The sequence below is a fragment of the Lepus europaeus genome, chromosome 10 (assembly GCF_033115175.1).
Source record: "Lepus europaeus isolate LE1 chromosome 10, mLepTim1.pri, whole genome shotgun sequence".
Taxonomy (NCBI): domain Eukaryota; kingdom Metazoa; phylum Chordata; class Mammalia; order Lagomorpha; family Leporidae; genus Lepus; species Lepus europaeus.
The window spans coordinates 6,838,426-6,855,681 of NC_084836.1; the positions used below are offsets into that span (position 1 = coordinate 6,838,426).

The 17,256-nt window shown below is 45.1% G+C and overlaps 1 protein-coding gene across 2 annotated transcripts in view; it reads right to left on the reverse strand.

Moving 5' to 3' along the window:
• Window positions 1–17,256, reverse strand: part of XPNPEP3 (X-prolyl aminopeptidase 3) — an 83,991-nt gene that overhangs the window by 47,675 nt on the left and 19,060 nt on the right. The window contains exon 2 of one of the 2 annotated variants that reach the window (XM_062202793.1): window positions 14,587–14,703. In XM_062202793.1, coding sequence (XP_062058777.1) covers window positions 14,587–14,703 — 117 coding nt within the window. Of the gene's footprint in view, window positions 1–12,462; window positions 12,580–14,586; window positions 14,704–17,256 lie in introns of those variants that run through there. The other variant, XM_062202794.1, reaches the window with a different exon arrangement.

Sequence of the window (17,256 nt, forward strand, 5' to 3'; positions counted from 1 at the left end):
CTACAGCAGAGGAAAATGTATACTTTTATTGATGAAATTGGCAAGAATAAAAGAAAGTGGTAATGGAGGGCCTAACAGACCTCTTTGAATCTGGCAAAGCAATGGAGAAGGGCTGAGAAGAGCTCCGATCACACTTTTCTTCCAAGACTGAGCTGGCTAAGGGACGCTGCAGGACTCTTGAGCAAAACACTGAACTTTGTACCAGAGCTAAAGAACAGCTTAACTCACAGATAATTACTCATGTTGAGTCTGCCACTGTTACCCAGCACTGGGAATTTCCTAATCCATGAAAGCAGTAAAAACTCTTTTATAAAAGCAGGAGCTGATTGTAATTGGTAGATTATCTGATATTTCTTTTTTACTTCTTTTTTACTTTTTCTTCTTACTTTTCCCCTTTACTGAGCTTTGCTTCTTGTTACAGAAATGAAAAGAAATAAGAAATTATTTTGTGATATTTTTAAATTTCAGGAGATATGAAAATTCATAATTTTAATAACCTTTAATATTAGCTCTCATTTTCACCAATAACAAAGTATACATTAACATATGTCAGGAAGTAACTTCTGAAAAAAAAAAGACAATTATTTGAAAATTAAAGTGGGATTGCAAAGCCTTCAAACATTCCTCTTTTTTGCTGAATCCAATGTCATCCAAATGACTATATGAGAAATTTTGAAAATACTGGTTGTGTCTTCCTAAGTCTAGCAGTAATTACCAACCCCGTGGAGTGATCATTAACCAAATGCTTCCAAACCTCTGAAGTCACTCAGTAATAAAGAACTCTCTATCACAACACAAACACTGACGGAAAAAAAACCCTTCTTTTCACCTGGGGGAGGGAAGACAAGGCATGATAAAGCAATGAACTCTGAACCCTAGCAGTAAACCTGGCAGTTGGTATGGCCTTTGACCACAGACCTAATCACTACAGTCAATCTGGCCTGAATTTCTTCTGATAAAATTCCATCTGAACACTTTCTGGCAACTCTGTCAGGTTGCAAAGTATTAAGAAAGCAAGCCAGTATTTTATCCTGTGGAATCAGTTAAGGATGGAGGGCTGTGTTGACAAGCTCATTTAACCAATCAGAACGCTGGCTGTCACAAGACAGGTTCTGCACACAGCAGTCTCACAATCTTCCCACAGACTTCCGAGAATCTGCAGCCCAGAAGAGCTCTTCCAGGACGTAAAGACCGGGCTTCTTAAGAGGACGAGAAGAATGCTTTCCATTTTTTATCAGGCAAGCAGAAAAACCAGAGACAAAAGTGCAATAAGACTGGAAATGGATGAGAAGGTACAGATTCTGCTACAATTTAGGTACGTATTTTAAATTTTTAATTATTTTTGAGAGGCAGAGGGAAACAGAGCGTGAGACAGAAAGAGTGGGTTCACTCCCCAGATGCCCAGAATAACTGGGGGTGGGCTGGAGTGCGGCTGGAGCACAGAGAAGAGCTAGAAATGCTATCCAGATCTCCTTGAGGGTGGCAGGAACCCAATCACCTGAGCTACGACCTCTGCCTCTCGGGGTCTGCATTTGCTAAAAGCTGGAGTCAGCAGCCAGAGCCAGGTCTCCAACCCAGGCACTCCAATAGGGGATGCAGGTGTCTGACCACTAGGCAAACAATCCGCTCCTTATCAATGCATTTTAATTATTGCATCAAACTAAACAGATTAGGATTTTAATATGCTGTGATTTTGAAGACAATGTTTAATATAGTTTTTACAGCATATAAGTAGTTCACAGACTGAATTATTATCTAGTTGAAAAATGAAGAGAAAGGAAAAGCTAGTAGTTTCTTTAGAACCTATAATATAGAACTCTCTTAAAAAATGAAATAATAAAAACTACTTTAAATTGATTTTACTTACAAACATTGGACAAAACAAGCCACAGAACATACACACAGACTGTATGATTCTTCTGATTCTTATTTAACATCAAGAACAGGCAAATTAATCTATGTGGACAGAAACTAGAGGAGTGATTGCCTGTGGAGGTAAGGACTGACTGGCAGGTACATGAAGGAACTTTCTGGGGGTAATGGAAATCATCTAATCTTGACTGAATTTCAGGCTGTACTGGTACATACGTTTGTCAAACTCATGGAAGTTTTTGTGGTTCATTCTAGGTAAATGTCACCTCATTTAAAACCATAGTATACTACTTTCTAAACTTGAAATAACTTTTACACTAAGACTTTTCTCAGTTGGATTTCTTCTTATCAAATATGAGACTTGGTATCGGCACTGTGGCATAGTGGGTAAAGCCGCCATCTGCAGTGCTGGTATCCCATATGGGTGCTGGTTTAAGTCCCGGCTGCTCTGCTTCCGATTCAGCTCTCTGCTGTGGCTTGAGAAAGCAGTAAAAGATAGCCCAAGTTCTTGGGCCCCTGCACCTACATGGGATACCCAGAGGAGGCTCCTGGCTCCTGGCTTTGGATCGGCCCAGCTCTGGCCATTGCAGCCAACTGGGGAGTAAATCAGCAGACGGAAGACCTCTCTACCTCTCCTTCTCTCTCAGTGTAAATCTTTCAAATAAATAAATAAACCTTAAAAAAAAAATATATATATATATATATACACAAAATGAGATTTTAAAAATCCCCAGATGACTACTCTCTGTGATGGGTGCCATGCACTGCATCATTGTCAGTCAATGGTGAGCTGGAATCTCTTCTCAGCACCTCACTGAGTAACCTGGGAAGAGCTACTAAAATTCCCCATGCCTCAGTTTCCTCATCAACTAAACGGCACCTTCTTTATAAACTGGTCATCAGGATTAAATAAGTTAACACTGAAAGCAGTAGGAACCATGTAAGTATTAGCTATAATTATTACCAAAATAAAGAATTTATTCTTGAAGAGGCTGTCATCTTGGTCATCCACAGCCAGCTAAGACCTTGGAAGGTAAAATATCCATGGACAACAACCATTCCTATCGCAGTCATTGTTTACACAGAGCCCTGGGAGTCGCCGGCTCTATCACACACAGAGCCCTGGGAGTCGCCGGCTCTATCACACACAGAGCCCCGGGAGTCGCCGGCTCTATCACACACACAGAGCCCCGGGAGTCGCCGGCTCTATCACACGCAGAGCCCCGGGAGTCGCCGGCTCTATCACACACACAGAGCCCCGGGAGTCGCCGGCTCTATCACACGCAGAGCCCCGGGAGTCGCCGGCTCTATCACACGCAGAGCCCCGGGAGTCGCCGGCTCTATCACACACAGAGCCCCGGGAGTCGCCGGCTCTATCACACACACAGAGCCCCGGGAGTCGCCGGCTCTATCACACGCAGAGCCCCGGGAGTCGCCGGCTCTATCACACGCAGAGCCCCGGGAGTCTCCGGCTCTATCACACGCAGAGCCCCGGGAGTCGCCAGCTCTATCACACGCAGAGCCTTGGGAGTTGTTGGCTCTATTACACAACAGGCTCATGAATCCCAAGTGGCCACCAGGAGCTTTGCATTGTCACTCAGTCTGCTGCAACCTTACTGATTGTTGTCTGGGGTTAATTCTTGCTAATCTTTAACTCAAATTTCTCCATATTAATAAGAATATGCACAAAGGTTAAAAAAGAGAAATAAACAAGTCATTTAAGGCACTAGTATTTACTTATTTACTTTTAAAAATTGATTTTAGGCAGAGTTACAGAGAGAAAGGTTGTTTTATTCCCTAAATGGCCACCAACAGTCAGGGCTGAACCAGGCTGAAGCCAGGAGTTAAAACTTCATCTGGCTCTCCCACATGGGTACCAGGCGCCCAAGTGCTTGGGCCATCATCTGTTGCTTTCCCATGCACATTAGCAGGGAGCTAGGTCAGAAGTAGAGAAGCCTGGACATTAACCAGCACTCACATGGGATGCCAGTATTACAGGCAGTGGCTTAACATACTGTACCACAATGCTTGCCCCAACACACTAGTATTTAAACCATGAGAAAACTACTATTGTATCTCAAGATTTTATATTTTCCTCCATTATTCAAAAAGAGGGGCTGACATTGTGGTGTAGTGGGTAAAGCCATTGCCTGCAATGCCAGCATCCTATATGGGCACTGGTTCTTGTCTCAGCTGCTCCACTTCTGGTCCAGTTCCCTGTTAATGGCTTGGGAAAAGCAGCATAAGATGGCACAAGTGTTTAGGCCCCTGACATCCATGTGGGAGACCCAGAAGTTCTAGGTTCCTGGTTTTGGCCTGGCTCAGTCCTGGCTGTTGTGGCCACCTTGGGGAATGAATCACTGGAAGAAAGATCTCTCTCTGTAACTTTGACTTTCAAAAAAAATAAATAAAAACAAAACTGGAGAAATCCACTGCAATTCTGCACTAGATGACAGTTTATAGAATTTTTATGAACTAATTTTCAGTATAGTGGTATCTCCTTTTTTTAAGATTTTTTTTTTTTTGGAGAGATAGAGCTATAGACAGAGGGAAAGGCAGAGAGAAACGTCTTCTATCCACTGGTTTACTCCCCAAATGGCCATAACAGCCGGAGCTGGGCTGATCTGAAGCCAGGAAGCAAGAGCTTTTTCAGGTCTCCCATGCAGGTGCAGGGGCCCAAGCACTTGGGCCATCTTCCACTGCTTTCCCAAGCCACAGGCAGAGAGCTGGATTGGAAGAGCAGACGAGACACAAACCAGCATTCACATGGGATGCCAGCACCACAGGTGGAGGTTGAGCTTCTTATGCCACAGCACTGGCCCCTCTTTTTTTTTTTTAAGATTTATTTTTATTTATTTGAAAGGCTGAGTTACAGAGGGAGAGGGACAGGGAGAGAAAGAGACTGCAAGATATTCCATCCACTAGTTCACTCCCCAAATGGCTGCAACAGCCAGGCCTGGGCTAGGCCTGGAACAGGCTGAAGCCAGGAGCCCAGAGCTTCTTCCAGGTCTCACACGGATGCAGGAGCCCAAGAACTTGGGCCATCTTCTGGCACTTTCCCAGGTGCATCAGCAGGGTGCTGGATCAGAAGTGAAGTAGTTGAACCCTGAACTGGTGACCACATGAGATTCTGGCATTGCAGGCAGCAACTTAACCCATTACACCACAATGCTGACCCCATAATGGTTTATTGAAACAGAGAGTCAACATGCGTCACACATACAGGTAAAAAAAAGTAGGTTTATTCATCTACCAAATTATATACATAAAGATAATACAGTCTTTACTTTGCACTAAAATTTAATTCAGAAGCTGAAGAGGAAAACATAATCAATTTGAATAGAGGGGAAAAAAGGGTTGAGGGGAAAAAAAGTTACTTTATGAAAATAAGTTGGCCGGTGCCACGGCTCACTAGGCTAATCCTCCACCTGCAGCGCCAGCACCCCGGGTTCTAGTCCCAGTTGAGGTGCCGGATTCTGTCCCGGTTGTTCCTCTTCCAGTCCAGCTCTCTGCTGTGGCCTGGGAAGGCAGTGGAGGAGGGCCCAAGTGCTTGGGCCCTGCACCCGCATGGGAGGCCAGAAGGAAGCACCTGGCTTCTGGCTTCAGATCGGCGCAGTGTGCTGGCCGTTGCAGCCATCTGGGGGGTGAACCAACGGAAAGGAAGACCTTTCTGTCTCTCTAACTCTGCCTGTCAAAAAATAAATAAATAAATAAATAAGAAAATAAGTGGATTTTATGGTAAAATGTTTATGGAAAAAATAGGCCTTGAGTTTAAATTAAGACTTGCAGAATATAAAACTTTCAGTGTACTACTCGATTAGTATACTCTGTTAAAGTGTATGCAAAGTCATTATGTAGTAAATGTTTGCTGGGGATGATATCTGAGAGGTCTGGCGAAGGCACTTTCTCTGTTACCACACGCAGCCAAAACTACAGCTCTGGCTTGTCCTCATAAACCATGCAGCTTCCTAGGCACCAGCTAAAGGACTAGCAATCTGAGCAGCAGTGTACATGGGAACTCACAGGGAGTGCTTCAAAACCTGTGTTCTAACCCACCCCCTCCGCCATGAGAGTCTGACTCAGCGGATCTGTGGGGTCCTGGCATGTTTGTGGAGGGCCCCACTGTGGTAAAATGGTGCCTACAACACCAGCACCCCTATGGCTGCTTCAGTTCTGTTCTAGATCCCTGCTAATGTGTCTGGGAAACTAGCAAAAGATGGCCTGCCACCCACATGGGAGACCCAGAAGGGAGTTCCAGGCCTGGCTGCAGTCTGGACCAGCCCTGAAGTCACTGCAGTTTGGGGAGTGAACCAGCAAATCAAAGATTTCTGTCTTCCCCCTCCCCCGTAATTTCCTTTCAAATGATTACGTATTAAATAGGGACAGTGTATACAAAACAATCTACGTAGAATTAAAAGACGCCTATTTCAGTGCTGAAAAATTTGAAATCCATTCAGTTTTTTTCACATGCATTTTTTCATGAACTTTTTGAAGGTTCTTTTGTATATTTTGCAAAACCTCATCCAGGCCGGTGCCGTGGCTCAACAGGCTAATCCTCCACCTTGCGGCGCCGGCACACCGGGTTCTAGTCCCGGTCGGGGCACCGATCCTGTCCCGGTTGCCCCTCTTCCAGGCCAGCTCTCTGCTGTGGCCAGGGAGTGCAGTGGAGGATGGCCCAAGTGCTTGGGCTCTGCACCCCATGGGAGACCAGGATAAGCACCTGGCTCCTGCCATCAGAACAGCGCGGTGTGCCGGCCGCAGCGCGCTACCGCGGCGGCCATTGGAGGGTGAACCAACGGCAAAAGGAAGACCTTTCTCTCTCTCTCTCACTGTCCACTCTGCCTGTCAAAAAAAAAAAAAAAAAAAAAAAAAAAAAAAACCTCATCCAAAAGTCTAGGGAAATTCAAATTATTTTCCATCTTTGTCATTTCTTAGACATATAATCTTTTCAACTGTATAAAAATCTCACTACCACTAAAATAGTATCTCTGCCTTTTAGATATCATTAAGTCCAATCACGTTTAACAACTTAAAAAATAATGCATTCCTTGTTCGAAGAAGAACTACAATTAAATATCACTGAAAGATGAGTATCTAACTGATCTTGAGACTAAAGGGAAGAAGATTTGGAAATTATTATCATAACCCACTCTAGAACCAAGCTATCATTTGAAATATTATACCTTTCAATAACTATATTTTCTTTTTGATGATAGAGAAAAAAAGGTAAACGGTAAAATAATTCTTTTACATTGTGTCTACACGGCTCATTCTGATCACTTCCCAATGAACTTGGTCACTCAGTAGCGACTGGGGCTGATGCTGCAGCGCAGAGGGTTAAGCCACCGATTCAATACCAGCATTGAGTCCTGGCTACTCAGCTTCTGATCCAGGTGCCGGCTAACGTGCCTGCAAAGGCATGTACTTGAGCCCCTGCCACCCATGAAAGAGACCAGGATGGGGTTCCAGGCTCCTCGCTATGGCCTGGCACAGCCACAGCTGTTGTGGTGAACCAGCATTCAGATGATCTCTTTTTCTGTCTTTCCCTGTCACTCTGCCTGTCAAACAAACAAAATAATAAAGAAGTAAAAAATTAAATAAGTAAAAAGGAAAAAATCAAGAAGTGGCTCTAGATACACATTAGTTTTGCTTAGGAATGTAAAAATGTGCAAAATACAGGTTTTTGAAAATAATGCTTCATGAGACATCCACTGATTCTTCTCATTCATTTTGGATAAATTTTGGAGTTTCTCTGAGCTAAATAAATACCTTGCTGTTTTGCTAATAACAGCATTACTCTTATGGCAACACCGTAACTATAGAGTGTCTTTTTTTTTTATTTAAAGATTTTATTTATTTATTTGAAAGGCAGAGTTACAGACGTGAGATGGAGAGACAGAGAGAAAGGATTTCCATCTGCTGGTTCACTCCCCAAATGGCTTCAATGGCCAGAGCTGGGCCAATCCAAAGCCAGGAACCAGGAGCTTCTTCCTGGTCTCCCACATGAGTGTAGGGGCCGAAGCCCTTGGGCCACCTTCTGTTGCTTTCCCAGGCCATAGCAGAGAGCTGGGTCAGAAGAGGAACAGCAGGGACTGGAACCGGCTGCCTATATGGGATGTCAGTGCTGCAGGCAGAGGATTAACCTACTGTGCCACAGTGCAGGCCCCGGTGTCTGTTTCTTATACAGCTATTAGAACAAGCAGGGAGATGGGTGTCTGACCCAGCAGTTAAGACACTGGCTAAGATGCCTTGTCCCATATTGGAGTGTCTGGGTTTGATGCTCAGCTCTGCTCCTGATTCCAGTTTCCTGCTAATGTGCATACCCTGGGAAGCAGTGGTAATGGCATCAGTACCCTGATTCCTGCCACTCACACTGGAGACAGATCTGGACTGCGGCATTTGAAAGTGAAGCAGCAGATGGGAGCTACTCTCCACCGCCCCCACTTCCAGCCCAATCCCATCTTTCAAATAAAACAAATTTTAAAATTAAAAGACAATAAAAAGTAGAATCACCATTTATAATTATTAGGTAGCTAAGAATGTCAATCACCTTGCTACATGGAATCATTTTCAGGCTGGGTAGCAAGTAGGGGGCATAGCAGTAATTCAGAAGGCTGACTGAAGTTTTTTGTCCCCACACAGTCCCGAGCCCAGGGACAACACTGCCATAAAGAGCAGAAATGGTCCACAGAGCTCAGATTTCTTAAAGGACAGGACAAGTTCTGAAAATCGCGAGAATTCAGGAGAGTTAGCCTAACTCTAGCTAAAACTCAGCAGCTCAGCCAGAACAGAATTCCTTTATCTCTGGTGTCATCCTGCCAAGTACTTTCCAAGCTGTTGTTGCTTCAGGAAAGCTAAGTTTGGCAAAGAAAAATCCAGGAGAAATAGCTCCCCAACGTTCAGAGGAGATGACCCAGTAATTCTACTTCTTCTTCTTCTTTTTTTTTTTTTTTTTTTTTTGACAGGCAGAGTGGACAGTGAGAGAGACAGACAGAGAAAGGACTTCCTTTGCCGTTGGTTCACCCTCCAATGGCCGCCGCGGCTGGCGCGCTGCAACCGGCACACCACGCTGATCCGATGGCAGGAGCCAGGTGCTTATCCTGGTCTCTCATGGGGTGCAGGGCCCAAGCACTTGGGCCATCCTCCACTGCACTCCCTGGCCACAGCAGAGAGCTGGCCTGGAAGAGGGGCAACCGGGATAGAATCCGGCGCCCCAACCGGGACTAGAACCCGGTGTGCCAGCGCCGCAAGGCGGAGGATTAGCCTATTGAGCCGCGGCGCCGGCCAGTAATTCTACTTCTAAGAAATTAAGGAAATAACTGAAAAATATACAAAGAATATGCACATATGTACATACATACTTCTATTCAAGAAATAAGTCTATAAAGATACATACACCAAAATCTCAGTGATTTCCTCTGAGTGGTCAGATTATGGGAACTTTTTTTTAAAAACTTGGTTAATCCTCTACCTGTGGCGCTGGCATCCCATATGGGTGCAGGGTTCTGGTCCCGGTTGCTCCTCTTCCAGTCCAGCTCCTGCTGTGGCCCAGGAAGGCAGTGGAGGATGGTCCAGGTGCTTGGGCCCTTCACCCACATGGGAGACCAGGAGGAAGCACCTGGCTCCAGGCTTTGGATCAGCACAGCGCACCAGCTGTGGTGACCATTTGGGGGGTGAACCAACGGAGGGAAGACCTTTCTCTCTGTCTCTCTCACTGTCTAACTCTGCCTGTCCAAAAACAAAAAAAAAAGTATGCCTATCGACATTCTCTGACTTTTCTAAAATATATATAAACTGTAATACAGTAATTAGGAAAGGGAGTGAGATTTTTTTTCCAAAGTTTTTCTTTCTTGAGGGACACACTTTTTAAAAAATTTATTTATTGAAAGTCAGTTTCAGAGAGAGAGGGAGAGACAGACAGATCTCCCATCGCGAGTTCACTCGCCAGATGGCAACAATGGCCAAGGCTGGGGCAGGCCAAAGCCAGAAGCCAGGAGCTTCACCCGGGTCTCACACATGGATGGCAGGGGCCCAAACACTTGGGTCATCTTCCTCTGCTTTTCCCAGGCCATCAGCAGGGAGCTGGATCAGAAGTAGAGCAGCCAGGACATGAACTAGTTTCCATGTGGGATGCTAGTGCTGGCCCCTTGAGGGACACTCTTAAACATCCATTTATTTATTTATTAAAGATTTATTTATTTGAAAGTCAGAGTTACACAGAGAGAGAAGGAAAGGCAGAGAGAGAGAGGCAGAGAGAGAGAGATCTTCTATCCGATGGTTCACCCTCCAATTGGCTGCCAATGGCCAAAGCTAAGCCAATCCAAAACCAGAAGCCAGGAGCCAGGAGCCAGGAGTTTCTGCCCGGTCTGCCACGCAAGTACAGGGGCCCAAGCACTTGGGCCATCTTCCACTGCTTTCCCAGGCCATAGCAGAGAGCTGAATCAGAAGTGGAGCACTGGGACTCGAACTGGTGCCCATATGGGATGCCTGTACTGCAGGCGGCAGCTTTACCCAGTATGTCACAGCACCGGCTCCTAACGTTCCTTCATTTCTACTTGAAAGGCAGAAACAGAAAGATGGAGGCAGAGATTTTGCAGCTGCTGAATTACTCCCCAAACATCCACAAGAGCCGCGGCTAGGCCAGGTTCAAGCCACGAGCCCAGAACTCAATCTGGGTTTCCCATGTGGAGACGCACTATCTCCAAGGGTTCAAATAAGTAGGAAGCTAGAATCAGTAGAGCTGGGACTTGAACCTAGGCACTCTGATATGGACTGTGGGTGTTCTACATGGCATTTTAACTTCTATGACAAGTGCCCAGTCCTCCAAAAGGTTTTTTCTTTTCAAAGATTTATTTTAATTTATTTGAAAGAGTAACAGAGAGAGGTAGGCACACAGACAGAGGCTTTTCATCAGCTGGTTCACTTCCCAAATGGCCACAACAGCTGGAGCTGAGCTGATCCGGAAGCCAGGAGCCAGGAGCTTCTTTCGGGTCTCCCATGCAGGTTCAGGGCCCAAGCACTTGGGCCATCTTCTATTGCTTTCCCAGGCCATAGCAGAGAGCTGGATCTGAAGAGGAGCAGCCAGGACAAGAACCAGTGCCCATATGGGATGCTGGCACTTCAGGCCAGCGCTTTAACTGAGCCACAGCCTTGCCCCCACAAATTTTAAATACTGTCATGTATTGGAAAATTAACCACATCAAACAAAAAATCTTTTAGAGCAAACAAGTACCAGATGACACAGGGGACAGTGCTGCGGTACAGCAGGTTAAGCTGCAGCTTTCAATGCTGGCATCTCATATCCTGAGTCTGAGCACCAGCTCTTCCTCTTAGATTCAGCTGCCTGCTAATGTACCTGGGAAAACAAAGAAAGATGGTCTAAGTGCTTGGAATCCTGAAATCCTTGTGGGAGACCAGGATGGAGGCTCCTGGCTTGGGTTGGCCCAGTTCTGGCTGTTCTGGGCATTTTGGGAAGTGAACTAACAAACAGAAGATTTCTCTATCTTCCTCTTTCAAATAAACATATCTTAAAAGCAAACAAACAAATAATAAGAGATGTTATAATTTTATAACCCATTTAGCAAACTGACTTTAGATGTGCAAAAGAGGTTTTTAAAAAAGTATTATATATCTTAGGCTGGCGCCACGGCTCAATAGGCTAATCCTCCACCTGCGGCACCGGCACACCGGGTTCTAGTCCTGGTCGGGGCACCGGATTCTCTCCCGGTCGCTCCTCTTCCTGTCCAGCTCTCTGCTATGGCCCGGGATTGCAGTGGAGGATGGTTCAAGTCCTTGGGCCCTGCACCCCATGGGAGACCAGAAGCACCTGGCTCCTGGCTTCAGATCAGCGAAGTGCACCGGCCACAGTGCGCTGGCCGCAGCAGCCATTGGGGGGTGAACCAACGGAAAAAGGAAGACCTTTCTCTCTGTCTCTAGCTCTCACTGTCCACTCTGCCTGTCAAAAAAAAAAAAAAGTATTATATCTCTTTTAGTTTTACTCAAAAATTTACTTCCATAAATTTTAACACTTGCATAAATTTTGCATCTCTGGATAGAGAAAGACAAATGATTCATACTTTGGAAATTGTTTTTGCCTGTAAAACTGTATACTTAATAGTATGCCTGATGGTTCCTATGAAGTTTAAAACTCTGATATTCTGCTTTAAAATTTTATTACTTCCATCCTTTCTAACTCCAATGTCCAATGTCCATTATCCTATATCCAGGAGAGTAAAACTCAGAAGAGTATTCCTTCTCCCCCATAGAAGATATATACATAAATATATGAACATGTATGTCTGTGTATTTATCTATTTTAAAAAATATAGTTAACATGCACATAGTTAACATAGTAAGCAGTCCAGGTATAAAGGCCATTATCTCAACAATACAATTACTACGTTCAAGGCCTGGAAAAACGCAGCTCACCATGTGAAAACTATCTCACCACAAGAAATCAATCATTTTCAAAGCTGGTAACAGTATCAATTCGAGTTTTGTTTTGTTTTGTTTTTGTTTTAAATCAAGGCTACAGTTAGGTTGACAGGATAGAGCAATACTTAAAATTAACTGGCTTGCTATTAAGCTTACCTTACAGCTTTGAAAACTCTGATTTCTTGTGTGGTTCAGTGGTGAGCTGCATTTCCTGAGCCTCAGCCGACTTCCCAGCAGGAATTCCACTCTGATGAAGAATCAGCAGAAGGAAGCCCTCACTGAGACATACTGGTGTCATTCACTGAGTGGAGACAGTGAGAGGGCAATTTACATACATCACTAAAATACATGCTTACATAGTCAATACACAGCAAATCCTCCCCATGCAGAAGGAACAACCCATATTCCTTGACAGCCTGACTGCTTTCCTACAAAGCCTTCGGTTCTACCCCACCTCCCCACCCCTCTGCAATGATATTCATTTACTACGGCTTGCTCCTTAACTGCCTTTAAAAACAAAAATAAAAACACTTAAGTCTTAGTTCGAGTAAGAGTGATGATGTATCTTTAAATAGCAGTAATACTGAAATCTTACTGCAGAAAAAAATTAGCACAATAAACCTCTCTGTTTTCTGCATTATGTTTATTAAACAAGATACTGCCTCTCAAAACAGTGACAAATATGGAAATATTGCTTAATCTACATAGAAACATTTTTGATAAATAAAATTTTGAAATGAGCATTTTGCATTTTCAAGAAAACACATTTCCTAAAGTACTTTTAATGCAGTAGCTCACACAGAACCAAGAGTTAGAACACAGTTCTAGAAACCACAACTTGCGGGGGCGGGGCGGGGGTCACTGCTCAGGATGCCCTCATCTCATGCTGGAGTACAGGTTCGAGTCCCAGTTACTGAGCTTCCGATCCAGCTCCCGATAAATGTGCATCCTGGAAAGTGGCCAAGAAGGCTCAAGCACCTGAATCCTGACCACCCACATGGGACACCTGGGTTGAATTCCTGGCTCCTGACTTTGGCCTGGTCCAGCTCCAGCTGTTGTAGGTGTTTGGGGAGTAAATGAACTGATGGAAGATTGCTGTCTGTCTCTCTTCCTTTCATATAAAATGAAATAAACAAAAATTCAAAAAAAGAAACTTAGAAAGCAATACAACTTTTCTTTATAAGTATCAGCAGTTCTTCTAAGTTATAAGGTTTATTGTATTGGTCTAGACTGGAGTTGTCAATACAGTACCAGTAGCCACCTGTGGCTACTGAAGTTTATTTTATTAAAGATTTATCTTGGAGCCACTGCTGTGATGTAGCAGGATAATCAACTGCCTACAGTGTTGACATCCAATATGGGTGCCAGTTCAAGACCCAGCTGCTATACTTCCAATCCAGTTCCCAGCAAGTCAGAGTTACACAGAGAGGAGAGGCAGAGAGAGAGAGAGAGAGGTCTTCCACCCACTGGTTCACTCCCCAGTTGGCTGCAATGGTCGGAGCTGAGCCGATCCAAAGCCAGGAGCCGGGAGCTTCTTCCAGGTCTCCCACGTGGGTGCAGGGGTCCAAGAACTTGGGCCATCCTCCACTGCCTTCCCAGGCCAAAGCAGAGAGCTGGATTGGAAGTGGAGCAGCCGGGCCTCGAACTGGCGCCCATATGGGATGCTGGCGCTTCAGGCCAGGGCATTAACCCGCTGCGTCACAGTGCCGGCCTCAATAAATAAATCTTTAAAACATAATTATCTTATTCATTTGAAAAGCAAGGCCACAGAGAGAGGCAGATACAGCGACAGTGACAGAGTGAGAGAGAGGTATCTTCCATCCACTGGTTCATTCCCCAAATGGCGGCAACAGCCAGGTCCTGGCCAGGCTGAAGCCAGGAGCTAGGAACTCTATCTGGGTCTCCTGTGTAGACAGTAGAGATCCAAGCACTTAAGCCATTACCTGTCATTTCCCGGGTGCACATCAGCAGGAAGCTGGATTGCAAGTGGAGGCAGGACTCAATCCCAGGCCCTTTTTGATACAGGAAGCAGACATCCTAGGCAGTGGTTTCATCCACTGTGGCACAATGCCCACCCCAAGTTTAAGCTTAATTAAATTAAAAATTCTATTTAATTAAGAATTCTATTGGTTGCACCAGCAACGTGATTAAGTGTACAATAGTTACCTTACCAGCACAGATCTAAAGCATTTCCATTTCTGCAAAAAATCCTATTGATGAGCATTGTTATAAACACACCACCTAAATGGAGAGACGGACGTGCTAGTTAAAAGGCCTTACCTGGTCTGAGAAGGTGTGGATGTGTCAAGGGGCTGGGCTGGCCCAAGTACCGGTTTGGGATCCTCCTCTCTGGGACAGGCTGGAGGGAGTACCTCCGTTGTGAACATGACACACAACCTGAGGAAGGATGGAGAGGAAGAAATGGAGTAATGTGCTACAAAGTCTTCACGACACACATACATTTATCTACCTCCAGTTTGGATGCTTTAGAAAAATGAAAACTAGTATTTGTTTCTTCTGTCCTTTAATATATATATAGATGACTTCCTTTGTGCCAAAGATCAACTGTACCCTAGACTTCAGCCTGCTATCCATCTTTATTTACGTATTCACACACACACATGGCAAAGGTACAAAGAAAGAGCTATAACAACAGAGGAAGGGAACGAACAAAGGCAGGGGAGGATTTGGGAAGGGTTTCACAAAGGTAGCTTGAGGCTGTATCTTAAAACGCAGGAAAAGATAACAAACATTTATTTAAAATTTTTAGCTATAATCTTATGTGAGAGGCAGAAAGGTTATTCACTGGTTCACTTCCCAAATGCCTACACAACAGACAGGGCTGGGGCCTGGCCAGGCAGCTGAAAGGAAGACGAGGTGGAAGTGGAACCTATAGATTAAGAAAACCTTACAGGACATACTCAATCATAATACGTAGCTCTTATATGGCTCCTGATTCAAGCAACACATCATACAACAGCCACTCTTACTACTTACTATATTTACGAGATAATTGAAATTTTGAATGGCAATACCATATTTGATGTTACTATGAAAGCAGTCTTTTTTTTAAAGATTTATTTTATTTATTTGAAACATAGAGTTACAGAGAGAGGTAGAGCTGGAGAGAGGGAGAGAGGTCTTCCATCCTCTGGTCCACTCCACAAGTGATGGCAAAGGCCAGAGCTGAGCTAATCTGAAGCCAGGACCCAGGAGCTTCCTCCATGTCTCTCACGTGGGTACAGGGGCCCAGGGAGCTGGGCCATCTTCTACTGCTTCCCCAGGCCATAGCAGAGAGCAAGAAGGTAAGTGGAGCAGCTGGGACTCAAATGGGCACCCATATGGGACGCTGGCACTGCAGGCTGGGGCTTTAACCCACTGCACCACAGCCTGGCCCCAAAAAGCAGTATTTTTTTAAAATTATGTATTTATTTGAAAGGCAGAGTTACACAGAGGGAGAGGGGCCAGTGCCATGGCTCACTTGGTTAATCCTCCGCCTGCAGCACCGGCATCCCGTATGGGCGCCAAATTCTAATCCCGGTTGCTCCTATTCCAGTCCAGCTCTCTGCTGTGGCCCGGGAGGGCAGTGGAGGATGGCTCAAGTGCTTGGGCCCCTGCACCTGCATGGGAGACCAGGAAGAAGCACCTGGCTTCGGATCGACACAGCGCTGGCCGTAGCGGCCACTTGGGGAATGAACCAACGGAAGGAAGACCTTTCTCTGTCTCTCTCTCACTGTCTATAACCCTACCTCTCAAATAAATAAAATAAATTTTCTTTAATTAAAAAATAAAGAGAGAGAGAGAGAGGGAGAGACAGAGACAGATATTACAAGTGCTGATTCACTCCCCAAATGGCCACAACAGCCAGGGCTGGGCTAGGTCAAAGCCAGGAGCCTGAAACTCCATCTGGGTCTCCCATGTGGGTGGCGGTGTCCCAAATACTTCCACTGCTTTCCCAGGCACACTAGAAGGAGCAGTGGGACCAATGCTGTGGTGTAGCATTTTGGGCAGCCACTTGTGGTGCTGACATCTAGTTTGAGACCTTGTTGCTCCAATTCCAATCCAGCTCCTTTCCAATGCACTTGGGAGAACAGCGGAAGATGTTCCAAGTGTTTGGGCCCCTGCACTCACATGGGAGACACGGAAGAAACTCCTGGCTTCAGACTGGCCCAACTCCAGACATTGCAGCCATTTGGGAAGTGAACCAGCAGATGGAAAATCTCTCTCTCTGTTTCTCCATCTTTATGTCAGTCCTGCCTTTCAAATAAATAAACCTTAAAAAAAAAAAAAAAAGTGGAGTAGCCAGGACTGGAACTGGTACTCATATGCAATGCTGGCATTGCAGCAGGCAGCTTAACCAGCTGTGCCATGCCAGCTCCTGGAAGCAGTTTTTTTTTTCACAGGTGTGACAATAGTGCTGTGGTTATGTTATCTTCTAGAGACATAAACTGAAACATTTATAGAATAAATGATGTGATCTGGGATTTATTTAAAAGTAATACAGGGATACGTGAATTGAGGAAGAGATGAATGAAGGTTTGGATAATGTAAGACTGGCTGCAGAGCTAATATGTTTTTTTTTAAGATTTATTTATTTTACTTGAAAGTCAGAGTTACACAGAGAGGAGAGGGGCAGAGAGAGAGAGAGAGAGAGAGAGGTCTTCCTTCTAATGGTTCATTCCCCAGTTGGCCGCAACGGCCAGAGCTGTGCCAATCTGAAGCCAGGAGCCAGGAGCTTCTTCAGGGTCTTCCATGTGGGTGCAGGGGCCCAAGGACTTGGGCCATCTTCCACTGCTTTCCTAGGCCATAGCAGAGAGCTGGATTGGAAGTGGAGCAGCCGGGCCTCGAACCGGCGCCCATACGGGATGCCGGCGCTTCAGGCCAGGGCATTAACCCGCTGCACCACAGCACCGGCCCAAGAGCTGACAATTTTTTAAAAAATATTTTTAT